General features: G+C 41.2%; 1 protein-coding gene across 1 annotated transcript in view; it reads right to left on the reverse strand.

Moving 5' to 3' along the window:
- The window catches only part of COPA (coat protein complex I subunit alpha), a 45,002-nt gene extending 30,868 nt beyond the window's left edge, over positions 1-14,134 (reverse strand). Inside the window, exons 1-6 of the mRNA XM_055401565.2 lie at positions 13,980-14,134; positions 7,771-7,884; positions 7,508-7,581; positions 4,079-4,159; positions 2,518-2,594; positions 1,411-1,520 (exon numbers count right to left, since the gene is read on the reverse strand). Of these exons, the coding sequence (XP_055257540.1) occupies positions 1,411-1,520; positions 2,518-2,594; positions 4,079-4,159; positions 7,508-7,581; positions 7,771-7,884; positions 13,980-14,019 (496 nt within the window). The 5' untranslated portion in view covers positions 14,020-14,134. The remainder of the gene's footprint in view (positions 1-1,410; positions 1,521-2,517; positions 2,595-4,078; positions 4,160-7,507; positions 7,582-7,770; positions 7,885-13,979) is intronic.

The raw sequence follows: 14,134 nt of genomic DNA on the forward strand, positions 1-14,134 counted from the left end.
AATGCTGAGACAGAGAGGGTGCTTTGAAAGTGTGCACAGTTAAAAACCATCGAAAGTCAAAGCTTGGTTACTGGAGGAGTGAATAATAAGTTCCCTGGTACTAGCAGTGAGGAGAGGGCACAGGATCTACAGTGCCTGTGCCTACCTCTTCCTGCTGGCATGGCTGGTCACATCTGGGTGTACTTCAAAAAACCTAGCTAGTCTGACGAAAACCTGCAATGGCAGAAGTCCTTAGCAGAACAGAGTACAACTGCCCTATTCCAATACAATCTTGTTTATACCACTTCTTTCTTAATTCTGAACCTTTGAAAACTGCAGAGCATGATGCAGAGCTTTTACTTTCCAACTGTCCTCATCTTCCCCTTGGCTTGCTTCCATACTACATGAATCTTAAATAACTGCTATTACAACATTCCAAATGTTGCGCCCAGGAATCCAAATTTTCAACTTGCTGTTTATTAATGGTTTGTTAGAACAGCAAGTATTAGTATCATACTGCTCCAGCCCACTACGACATAGGGAGTTGGGAAAAGTTATCAACTTTCTTTGTTACCACAAAGAACCAGGTAAAGACCTACAAGGACTCCTCCTTTTCACAGAATGAAAACAGTGCTCTGTGGACTAGCCATGGGCTTTTCAAAGAGTCCAATCTCTAAGAATTTCTACGGCAACAACAACTAGAAACAATTTAGCAACTGCTAAATAAATTTAACTGGGCAGAGAACTATAGCATTTAGTTTCATTTCCCTACTGCATTTCTCAACCAAGCACTTCCATTTTTCCAGTATGTCAATCTCATAGGTACAGCACTTTCTCTGCATTTAAATTCTCAGTTCTCCTCTATACAGTCCTAAAAATTTAAATTCTTATCCCCAAATTAAGATACTGTATATAAACTGTGAAAGGAGGAATTATCCCAACTACTCAAAATCTACAAGTTATTTTTCATCCTAGAAGTCTGCCTGTTAAAAGGTTTTCTGGACATGAAAATCCTTCCTCCAACCCTCATTCTCTTTGCAGCAGACGGTATATGATTTTCCTATTTCTAAATGAAGCCACAGGATCTAAAAGTCCTGTTTCCCTATACTAGTCCCAAAATTCATTTCTGTCAAAGATTTTTCTTATTTTAGTGGAAAGCTTGATTCTTAAACACTCCCAACAGTACAAAGACTGATCTAAAATGTGGAATTTTCTTAAAATTAAATTTTCTAGAGCAACCACTTTCCTTAGAATACTTCTAACATGAACCATCAGAGCACATTTAATATCCTCAGAAACAAAGACACTATGACATGAAAGCAGAATAATCTAAAAATTGTTCTGTTCCAACTCAACTACCCTCACTATTTTAAGCAATTGCAGTTTTGCGCCAGACATAACTAGGTTGTCCCCTGAACTTGGGCAGCTCACCAGAAATATCCCAAACGCGCACAGTCTGGTCCAGGCTGGCTGATACGACCAGGTCTTCTGAAGGATGGAACTGAGCACACATTACATAATGATTGTGCCCTGTTAACACACTGCAAGAGGAAAAAAGAAAGACAATACCAAATTAGAGGCAGGAATCAACAGACTCCTACGTTAAATGCCATATTCCACACTGAACAGATGCGCGTCCAATTACACTCTTTTGGAGGCCAAGGCAAGTCATCCTAACAATTCTGAATTAATAATAATAAGCAGAGTTGGCTATTTCAAGCTTGGCTCTCTCCTTGCTTGTAATGTTTCAGTGTTTATTACTAGTTTCAAAAGAACTGAGACTGCACAGCATTCCTCTCATTAAAGATGCATTAAAATATCAAAATAAATGAAATCTTATTCATACTAAAACTATCTGTTAGATTTTAAGGGGGTATCCCTTTTAAAGGATGTCACTTTAGATGGTCCTTCAGTTCATTTCAGTTCAGTTCAGTTGCTCAGTCGTGTCCGACTCTTTGCGACCCCATGAATCACAGCACGCCAGGCCTCCCTGTCTGTCACCAACTCCTGGAATTCACTCAAACTCACATCCATCGATAGTCAGTGATGCCATCCAGCCATCTCACCCTCTGTCGTCCCCTTCTCCTCCCGCCCCCAATCTTTCCCAGCATTAGAGTCTTTTCCAGTGAGTCAACTCTTCCCTTTAGGTGGCCAAAGTATTGGAGTTTCAGCTTTAGCATCAGTCCCTCCAATGAACACCCAGGATTGATCTCCTACTTATAAAAGCTCTATAACCAAACACAAGGCAGGACAAAGGTCTAGATCCTGACTCAGGTTTCTTGGAAACAGAACTGAAAAACAGCTAAAAATTTTGTCTCCTGTCCCTGGAAAGGATCAGAAAATCCAGGTTCACATATTACTAATGAGATTGCTTCTGTATTTATCTTTTTACATACAAGAGTGTCTTACAAATACAATCTAGTAATGAATCAGCAGACATAGCCCATTAGGGACAGCAGATGATTGTTCTAAAGAGAAGCTGATTATGAAAAAACTAGAAATGAAGGGTTTTTTTGAGCTCTCTGTCTCCTGCTTTACCAGACACAGGTTCTAGACTGCCAGTTCCACACGCGGATGGTCTGATCATCTGAGGCACTCAGAATCCAAGGATATTCCTGAAAAATATTCCAGACAAAGGGTTTGAACATTAACAGATGTGTTCTTCCAGGTTCCATTTCTCTCTCTGGAGGAAATATTTCATTGTCTGATATCTCAGCTAGTCTCTAAACGATTCTGAGTTACCAGGCTAGTTGTCTGTTCCTCTTTACCATGCTATCAGCTCTTCCCAACTTCAGTACTTTCAACTATAGGTTTAAGAGTGGTAGCAAGACCATAACAGATTCTCAGAGACAAACAGTATAATATATATTTATATTTACATATGTGCTTATGTATATGTGATTTATATTTATAAATAGTTAATCTTGTAAATCAAGATCCTGTGAAAGGATCTCTATTTAACTCTAAGATTGGAATATTGTTTTAAAGTCTGACTTGTCCCTGCCAGACCATCCAGTCTCAAAACATTCCAGAGTCTCAGAAAAGAAAGCAGAAAGTAACATGTAAAAACAATTCATCCCTCTTACAGTCTTTAAACTTATTAAGAGAATGAAGTATTTCTTAGTCACACTTGTCTCTCCAGTGTTGAGCAAAGAACTTAATGAGCACAAGGCACACATATGCTTACTAAACTGAAAACAATAAAAGGAAATAAGCTTTCCATAAGCTTCCAGCTGACAGGTAACCTGTTCCAGGCAAGTCTTCAGCAAGTCTTCATAGCAATGACAAACAGTTCCTTCTGAATAGATTACCTATTGAATGGTTATCATTCTCAACTATTTCAGCTATAATTTTCACATTCATCTTCTCCTATTCTACCCTAATTCTTTTTAATTTTAAAAAAGGAAATAGAGTGCAATTAGCCTGGAATTTATTGTTTATTTGGTTACACTCTTTCTTACTTAATTCAAGAGACTTAAGTTTACTAAGAGTCAAGGAATAGTACAAGTTAATTCTAATAACATATATTAATAATTATAGAGAAATCCAGTCAGGATGGGATGCGATTAAGAGGCTGGGAGTCTTAATCTTTAACTCAGTATCTGTCTACTATGAAACCTAACAAATCAAAATAGGTAGTAAGCTTGGCTAAGGCAACAGCCTCTACAAGACCCTAAAATCCTAGGATAAAAGCACATGATTGTCAATGCTTCAAAACATTAGTTAGCATCAAAATGGCATCTTATCTTGACATTCCTCCAAGAAACACCTACTTAGTAACGCCCCACATGTGATTAGACTGCAAACTTCTGTTTGCCAGTTCAGCAAGTTTAAAATCAAATCAAATCTCTACTTTTCCCTACAGAGAATCAAGGCCTTCCTCATAAAGGCCACTGAATCCAATTAAATCCAAATATAACCCTGACTGCTTCCTCTTACAGAAGGAAACAAAGCAGAGAGGCCAACACTCCACAGATCCTAGAAGAATCAATAACGTGATTCTGTTATCAAAAGCATGGATTCTTCAGGAGCAGGGAGAAGATTCCTACAGGGAAACTGAAGAATGCTCTCTAAAACCAGAGCCACAACAGTTACTTACATGATGAAAAAACGTAGTGCGGATGTAGTCTAAGTGCCCAAGCAATGTGAAGAGACAGCGCCGAAGCTTGTAATTCCACACCTGCAAAGAGAAAAATTCAACTAAAGGAATAAGGACATAAAGTTGTGAGCCTCTGTAAGGCCCAGGTTTCTCAATAAACAAGCTGGGATTTATCTTTTGGCATCGTTAAATAGGGAGAAATCTTGACAGGGAATCTTGTTTAAGGTTGGAGGGGAAATGACTATGAATGACAATGTAAGTCAGCTACACATGTGTGGATAGAGGAAAAAGCAAGGCTAGGGAAACCTAAAAGATAAAATGATGGAAAGGTTTTTCTTTTTTTCTGGGAAGAAATCATGTCTATTTAATAGACAAAATGTTTATCTAAGGCTCAGCTGGAAACTCTTCTACTGCATAACTGTGTTCCTAGCTTGAATGCAGACCCCTTACTTGGCGCTTACCTATCCCCTTAATTGTGGGTGAAAAAGTAGGACGGATGTGACCTCAAAGGAAACAACAATCTAACACACAGCATCATCTTTTGTTAGGCTTGGTGGCAAATGATGCCTATACATTTATGGTCTCTACTCATCTATCATGCAAATATACTTTAACTCAACACTATGGAAAATACAACATTGCTCGATAGGCTGAGCTAAGCAGAAAAATATCATATTTAGATAAGAAGTTAAACCAGCTACCCAACTATCAGGCATCGATGGACACAATTGAGAGAGACGCTGAAACCAAGACTATAAATGTAAGACAGCTCACACTTCCCATCCAGAAAAACTCCCAAAAGTATAAAAAGAAGACAGATGCCTTTTTTCCTTCTATAAAATTTAATGCTTGTTTATAATCTATCCAGGCCAGCCTATTTTTTCCTATTTTTACTTAAAAATTGTTTTCTTTCATAAATCACAAGTGATCCATTTCCTGTAACAAATCTGAATAACCCAAAATCCAGCATTTCCAAACAAGAATGTAAGCTCCCTAAAGGCAGGGTCCTTGTGCATCATGCTCAACACTATACCCCCAGCATCTAATGCAGCAGTTAACACTTAGTAGGTGCACAAAAGGTATGTGCAGCAGACATGAGAAAAGAGAAATAACACGAAAAGTGAAAATATTAGAATATCCTCACCTCCATCTGTTGAGTCATCTATAAATAAATAGAGATGTATACAGTGGAGTTTGACTTCCACACAAAAATTAGATCATACCATAAGTACTATTGTGTAACTAGCTTTCCCCCCCTTATAGAGTTCAGTTTTTTAAACTTTCATTACTTCTTGCTTCAAATCGTCTTGATTCCATTATAGGCCTCTATCACAGACGGAGGAGCCTGGTAGGCTGCAGTCCATGGGGTCGCTAAGAATCAGATACGACTGAGCGACCTCACTTTTCACTTTCACGCATTGGAGAAGGAAATGGCAACCCACTCCAGTATTCTTGCCTGGAGAATCCCAGGGATGGGGGAGCCTGGTGGGCTGCCGTCTATGGGGTCGCACAGAGTCGGACACAACTGAAGTGACTTAGCAGCAGCAGCAAGTTCCAGAACTATGAATTCTGAAAGACCTACAGGGTTTTTAGACCCTGGCCATTTGTGATTCCTGTCCACTCTTTGTAGATCAGGATTATACTAATGCTACATTTATCTGGGTGTAGCAAAAAATATGATGGTCCACAAACACGACTTTTCAAGAGGATCCTACTTTCATCAGAGAAATATAAATCTCAGCATGACAGCACTACATACCCATCAATTAGTTAATTCCTTTATTCAATAACATCTTTCATATATAATTCAAATCCCATATAATTCACCCATTCTAGAATTCAGTAGTTCTTAATACACAGTTATTTAACCATTAGCACAATCAATTTTAGAATATTTCATTACCACCAAGTGAAAACCATACCCATTAGCAGTCATTCCTCATTTTCTCCCAATCCCCTCAAACTCCAGACAACCATTAATCAACTGTCTCTTCTGATTTGCTCTACTGATCTGAACACTGCAAGTAAATGAAAGATAATTCATTTTCAAAAGTACTAATGACTTTGGGAAAAAATTGTTTTCTTAAGTGTCACTCAGGGTTTGTCTTAAACAGATCATGAAGAACCCAAGTTAACCATTCTTAATACTCAATGGTCATTACTTTACTAGAAATACGACCAAGGAGGAACAGCCTGAGGAGCTTCTGAGGCCCATCAGGTGGTCCAAGCTTCCACTGCCTGCCCCCAGGATCAGTGCCTAAAATCTAGGAAGGGAGATGTCCTCCCTATCATTCTAATGCACATTTTCTCTACAGGCAGCTGTCACTCTTCATGCCTGTCACATAAGTCCTACTGTCTAATTTATAGCTTCCTATGGTAGCTTCTGAAAAAGATTATTTTTTCCATGAAGTAAATTTTTCTGGTGTGGTTGGATACGTCATCTCCTCTCCATTTTTAATGTTACTGCCGAAGCTCATGCTCTGTTCTTTTCCCATGTGGACTTTTGTAATGGTCTCCTAACTAGTATCTGCCTCCAGTCTTGCCCAAGTCATCCAATCTTGTCTCTATATTGCCATTTAAGTAACCTTTTTTTTTAAAAGAAGTGTGAACCTGGGGGCTTCCCTGGTGACTCAGTGGTGAAGAAACGGCCTGCCAATACAGGAGACACAGGTCTGATTCTTGGGCGGGGGAGATCCCACATGCCATGGAAGAACTAAGCCTGTGTACACGTGCAACTCCTGAGCCCATGCTAGAGCCTGTGCCCACAGCAAGAGAAGAAACCACAACAAGAAGCCTGCACGTAGCAACTAGAGAGTAGCTCCCACTCTCGCAACCAGAGAAAGGCTTGCATGGCAACAAAGACCCAGCGCCGCCAAATAACCAAACACGGAAAGGTGAATCTAGCGACACTCCTCTAGTTAAGCGCCTTTACTGGCTCCTTGTTATTTGTGTGATAACATCCAAACTTCTGAGTACTACAGGGAGGTACTCCATAATCCGGCCCTTCTCATCTTCCGCTCCTCTCACCTTCCTTCCAGGTTTTATCCAAAACAAATTACACTTTCTCAAATGTATCCAGCTATGTCATGCTTTTTGTTCTTGTACCTAGACTGTCCTTACCCATTTCACTTTGTTTATCTATGGTATATTCACTAATCTGTATATGCTATTATTAGGGTATATATTGAACTCCTCCATTAGAATAAAAGCTCCTTGACCCATGTCTTATTTACCCTTGAATTCTAAAAATAAAAAACAGCATCTGCAACACAGTAAGCATTCAATAAATGTTCACTGGATAAGTGCTCTGGATAATGTCAAAAGCCCGAGCTCTACATGAATGAGACATCTGTTTTCTCAGTCCCTTCTGTGATTCCCAAACTTCACATTGCCTGTCCTTTACTCCCAGTCATGACAGACCCACTATACCTTAATCTTGTAGTCATCTCCTCCAGAGACAAACAGTGGCTGCTGCTTATGGAAGTCAATGCCTCGTACTGGACCTAGGGAAGAAAGCAGGCAATACATGTTAAAAAGACAGTTAGGCTCCAAGTCTCCAAGGTGATTCTTATTCAGAATTTTCCAGTTCTATCCCTGCCTTGTTCTTTAATCCTAAAGAAAGCTTAAACTACTCCAGAAGACAATGCTTATATTTCTTTTAGCTTCTTCATAAAAACTGTTATCTTACTTACCATCATGTTCATCAAACTTGTCGATGAGGGTACACATCCGATAGTCCCATAACTGGATGACCCCATTGTGTAAACTGGTCAGGATCCAGGGTCTTTTGGGGTGAAAGCTGAGTCCTGGATAAAAAAAAAAAGACAATGATCCAATGAGCAAAGTAAGCCCCACGATGTCACCTCCTGCCAACTGTGATCAGAAAATCGGACAGTGAGGTAAAAACTGGGTTCATACAGTCATTCACTGGAAGCCACACACTGTGACTTTTATGGTATCATGTGTTGGATTTTCTGTTATATTTCCTTAAATACTGCTGGGCTCTGGTTTAGGATGCAGTTACTTGGAATTAGTTGATCCTTTTGAGGCGTGCTTTTTAAATTTTGGATGGGTCCACAGCAGCCTTTAGCCTAGGTCTAATCTGGCATCACTGTTAAAGCAATACCCATTTGAGATCTCTATATGATGCCCTATAGTATTAGGAGGTCTGTGCTGGCCAGTGGGAACACAAATTGCTCCCAGCTCTAAGTGAGCTCCACAGATTGTTCTGCCTTCTCCTCTCCAGTGGTTCTTTCCCAGGCCTTGGTTTACTTCCTCACATGCATTAGTACTCGGACAAAGGCCTGACAGGATCCCCTGCAGAACTTCAAGTTCCTCTGTGCAGCTGCCTCTTCTCCAGTATTTTGTCCAGCAAATTCTAGCTATCTTAGTTTCCCCAAACTCTAAACTGTCTTCTCAGTGACACCACAGGGCTCTTCTCCCCCTCCCTGTACTTCAGCCTGGAAACTCTCTCCAGGTAACAAGCTAACACAATCATGGGACTCATCTTGATTTTTCCTTTAAGTAACTTTACTTATTTATTTATGGCTGTGCTGGGTCTTTGCTGCTGTGCAAGTTCTTCTCGAGTTGCAGTGAGCAAGGGCTACTCTTCACTGCAGTGTGCGGGCCTCTCACTGCAGTGACTTCTCCTGTTGTGGCGCACAGGCTCTTGGGCAGATGAGCTTCAGTACTGAGGCACATGGGCTCAGTACTTGCAGCTCCCAAGCCCTAGAGCACAGGTTCAACAGTTCTTAAGCCTCAAGGGTTTAGCTGCTCTGTGGCATGGGGGATCTCCCCAGACTAGGGATTGAACCCGTGTCTTCTGCATTGGCAAGCATTCTTTACTACTGAGCCATGAGGGAAGCCGGACTCATCTTGTTTATTTCCCTTTTCTCAAGAGTCATTCCCGTGGAGTAAGAAATGGCAACCCATTCCAGTATTCTTACCTGGAAAATTCCACGAACAAAGGAGTCTGCTGAGCTACAGTCTACCTGGGTCGCAAAAGAGTTGGATACGACTGAGTGACTGAACAAGGAAGAATCACTCTCCTGCACTGCCTGTTTTCCAATGTCTGAAAACCTTTGTTTCACACATTTTGTTCAGTTGTGCAGGTATTTAAGGTGGGAAGATAAACCTGGTCTCTGTTACTCCATTATGACTGGAAATGGGAGTCCACAGAAGTTTGGAGAATATACTTTCAGGTTTTCAATGCAATCCATATTGTTTTATGAAAATGGAGATAACATTATAATATTCTACAAACTTGTTTTCACTTAACTACATATAATGTATCTCATAACATTTTAAGTACATCTAGACTTAGCCTCTTTCTTTTTAATGACTGCAATGTACAAATACACCACTTTTTAAACTATTCTACTAATGGGCATTTAAGTTTTCTCCCCTTTTATCTACCGGAAAAGATGATCCAATGAAGATGCTTCCACACATAATCCAGTCTGTTTATTACTGATTTACACTAAAGACTAGAAGAGAGATTTGTTCAGGAACAGGGTATAAGCATGTAACATTTTGGTAGATATTATTTGATTGCAAAAAGACTGTATCAATATACAGTCTCACCAAGATTCTGAAGGTACTGAGAATGGGATGTTATCAGTTATTTGTTGTTTTGTTTGTTTTAGTACTCTAACACCACTTCTTTCATTACTAGTGAGATAAAGTGTATTTTCATTTATTTATTTAACACTTTTATTTCTTCTAAGCTGTCCATTTTCCATTAGGTTGCTCATTCCCCACTCTCATTCCCATTTTTTACAGGAACATCGATCAACAGATATTAACTCTCAAATATGTTGATATCCCCTCCCTGGCCAATTTTCTTCCCTATGCCCGATAAGGAAATTAGGGGCAGAAGAGAAAACTCCAGGATTATAAAGACACATTTCAACCGTCCAGGAATTCTTAATGGAACTCTTCTTTATGATCAAGATTCCCAAAAGACATAGAAACTTCTCAAAATTTATTCTCACATTAATAATGGCCTCCAGTTTTTGAGCTATTGAGGCTACGCCAGTCACCTTTTATATACTTTCTCATTTAATTCTCTCTAAAAAAGAATGTTAATTATTCACGTATTACAGGTAAGGAAATAGATTTAGATATGTTAAATTGCCCAAAGTCCTGCAGTTCATTATTGCTGCTGCTGCTGCTAAGTCGCTTCAGTGGTGTCCGACTCTGTGCGACCCCACAGATGACAGCCCACAAGGCTCCCCCATCCCTGGGATTCTCCAGGCAAGAACACTGGAGTGGGTTGCCCTTTCCTTCTCCAATGCATGAAAGTGAAAAGTGAAAGTGAAGTTGCTCAGTTGTGTCCGACTCTCAGCGATCCCATGGACTGCAGCCTACCAGGCTCCTCCGTCCATGGGATTTTCCAGGCAAGAGTACTGGAGTGGGTTGCCATTGTCTTCTCTGAGTTCATTACTGAATGTTTCAAAATTCCAAAGTAAGACCATATGACTCCAAATAGCAAGTTTCTAACCACTTTGCTATGCTGCATCTTTTAAAAAATTTTTATATTAGTAAACAGTCAAGGTCCAAATCTTTTCCACAAATCTCTGCCTCTGCCATTCTAACATTCTAAGAGACTACTACTGCAATATCAGTTGTTTGCAATCCACCTACACTCAGTGACACACAAGTTTTAGAGCTGTCATATTCCGGAAGCAAAAATAAAAGATGTCCAATTAAATTTGAATTTCAGATAAACAACCAACAATACTAAAACGTTACTTGCTTTTTATCTGAAATTCAAATCCAATTCAGTTCAGTTCAGTTGCTCACTCGTGTCCGAGTCTTTGCGACTCCATGGACTGCAGCATGCCAGGCTTCCCTGTCCATCACCAACTCCTGGAGCTTGCTCAAACTCATGTTCATCAAGTCGGTGATGCCATCCAACTATCTCATTCTTTGTCATCCCCTTCTACCCATGTCTTCGATCCTTCCCAGCATCAGCACCCAAATCCAATTAGGTGTTCTCTATTCTATCTGGCAACCTCTGCTAACTCAGATTTAACAATGTCTTGTTTCGCAAAAGAGGCACTGGATTTTCATACGGTGCAGCCGAAGGCCTCCCTTAAGAGAGGTGGCCAGAGCTCATTTCCGAAAAAACTAGACTTGGATACGAATAGCAGAGGTCGAGACTCAATTCCCAGGGCCACGCACTACAATACAGTCATCAAAAAGCCAACAGGTCACAGGGCTTTCAGTTCAGTCATTCGTGTCTGACTCTTTGTGACCCCATGAATCACAGCACGCCAGGCCTCCCTATCCATCACCAACTCCCGGAGTTTACTCAAACTCGTGTCCATCGAGTCAGTGATGCCATCCAGCTGTCTCATCCTCTGTTGTCCCCTTCTCCTCCTGCCCCCAATCCCTCCCAGCATCAGGGTCTTTTCCAATGAGTCAACTCTTTGCATGAGGTGGCCAACGTATTGGAGTTTCAGCTTTAGCAGCAGTCCTTCCAATGAACACCCAGGATTGATCTCCTTTAGAATGGACTGGTTGGATCTCCTTGCAGTCCAAGGGATTCTCAAGAGTTTTCTCCAGCACCACAGTTCAAAAGCATCAATTCTTCGGCGCTCAGCTTTCTTCACAGTCCAAATCTCACATCCATAAATGCACTGGAAAAACCATAGCCTTGACTAGACGAACCTTGGTTGGCAAAGTAATGTCTTTGCTTTTTAATATGCTATCTAGGTTGGTCATAACTTTCCTTCCAAGGAGTAAGCGTCTTTTAATTTCATGGCTGCAATCAGCATCTGCAGTGATTTTGGAGCCCCAAAAAATAAAGTCTGACACTGTTTCCACTGTTTCCCCATCTATTTCCCATGCAGTGATGGGACCAGATGCCATGATCTTTATTTTCTGAATGTTGAGTTTCAAGCCAACCTTTTCACTCTCCTCTTTCACTTTCATCAAGAGGCTTTTTAGTTCATCTTCACTTTCTGCCATAAGGGTGGTATCATCTGCATATCTGAGGTTATTGATATTTCTCCCGGCAATCTTGATTCCAGCTTGTGCTTCTTCCAGCCCAGCATTTCTCATGATGTACTCTGCATATAAGTTAAATAAGCAAGGTGACAATATACAACCTTGACGTACTCCTTTTCCTATTTGGAACCAGTCTGTTGTTCCATGTCCAGTTCTAACTGTTGCTTCCTGACCTGCATACAGGTTTCTCAAGAGGCAGGTCAGGTGGTCTGGTATCCCCATCTCTTTCAGAATTTTCCACAGTTTATTGTGATCCACATAGTCAAGGCTTTGGCATAGTCAATAAAGCAGAAATAGATTCTTTTCTGGAACTCTCTTGCTTTTTCGATGATCCAGCAGATGTTGGCAATTTGATCTCTGGTTCCTCTGCCATTTCTAAAACCAGCTTGAACATCTGCAAGTTCACGGTTCACGTATTGCTGAAGCCTGGCTTGGAGAATTTTGAGCATTCCTTTTCTAGCATGTGAGATGAGTGCAATTGTGTGGTAGTTTAAGCATTCTTTGGCACTGCCTTTGGGATTGGAAAGAAAACCGACCTTTTCCAGTCCTGTGGCCACTGCTGAGTTTTCCAAATTTGCTGGCATATTGAGTGCAGCACTTTTACAGCATCATCTTTCAGGATTTGAAATAGTTCCACTGGAATTCCATCACCTCCACTAGCCTTGCTTGTAGTGATGCTTTCTAAGGCCCACTTGACTTCACATTCCAGGATGTCTGCCTCTAGGTGAGTGATCACACAATCGTGATTATCTGGGTCGTAAAGATCTTTTTTGTACAGTTCTTCTGACTTCCCTGGTGGCTCAGACGGTAAAGTGTCTGCCTACAATGCGGGAGACCTGGGTTCGATCCCTGGGTTGGGAAGATCCTCTGGAGAAGAAAATGGCAACACACTCCAGTACTTTTGCCTGGAAAATCCCATAGATGGAAGAGCCTGGTAGGCTACAGTCTGTGGGGTCCAAAGAGTCGGACAGGACTGAGCGACTTCACCTCACCTCTGTGTATTCTTGCCACCTCTTCTTAATATCTTCTGCTTCTGTTAGGTCCATACCATTTCTGTCCTTTATCGAGCCCATCTTTGCATGAAATGTTCCCTTGGTATCTTTCATTTTCTTGAAGAGATCTCTAGTCTTTCCCATTCTGTTGTTTTCCTCTATTTCTTTACATTGATTGCTTTCTTATCTCTCCTTGCTATTCTTTGGAACTCTGCATTCAAATGGGTATATCTTTCCTTTTCTCCTTTGCTTTTCGCTTCTCTTCTTTTCACAGCTATTTGAAAGGCCTCCTCAGACAGCCATTTTGCCTTTTTGCATTTCTTTTCCATGGGGATGGTCTTGATTCCTGTCTCCTGTACAATGTTCGAACCTCCGTCCATAGTTCATCAGGCACTTTGTCTATCAGATCTAGTCCCTTAAATCTATTTCTCACCTCCACTGTACAATCATAAGGGATTTGATTTAGGTCATACCTGAATGGTCTAGTGGTTTTCCCTACTTTCTTCATTTAAGTCTGAATTTGGCAATAAGGAGTTCATGATCTGAGGCACAGTCAGCTCCCCGTCCTGTTTTTGCTGACTGTACAGAGGTTTGGGATCAGAATAAAAGTCACAGTACAGGACCCATGTTAGGGGAGGAGAAACAGGGGGCGAGCCAAACGAGCCGCCGGCGGTGCGTCAACCACTACAGTTAAATCAAATCCCAAGCGCACACCACACGAGACAGGAATGCAGGTGAATCGCCCGCCAGGCCTAACAGCTTCCCTCTGTCTCAGATTCCTCTAGGTTCTTACGGTGGGCCCAATTCAGCCCGTTAAATCTTCCCTCTCTCTTCCCCAGTGACACGGCTGCCCCTGACATCCAGCCTCCCGCGCTCCCTCTTTCAATCTCCATTACCTTTGACCCGAGCACTCTTGGTCTCAAATTTGGTTAGCATCCTTCAGGCTCCGAGCTGTTAATACGAGTACTGACACTCCCTGCCGTCCTATGGTCGCCTCCACGTCAGCGTCCCTCTGCCTCGACTCCCGGAAGTTCCGCAGATACGAACTTCC

The sequence above is a fragment of the Moschus berezovskii genome, chromosome 4 (assembly GCF_049115385.1).
Source record: "Moschus berezovskii isolate FMDL1 chromosome 4, NW_MosBer_1.0, whole genome shotgun sequence".
In the NCBI taxonomy this organism is placed as follows: Eukaryota; Metazoa; Chordata; class Mammalia; order Artiodactyla; family Moschidae; genus Moschus; species Moschus berezovskii.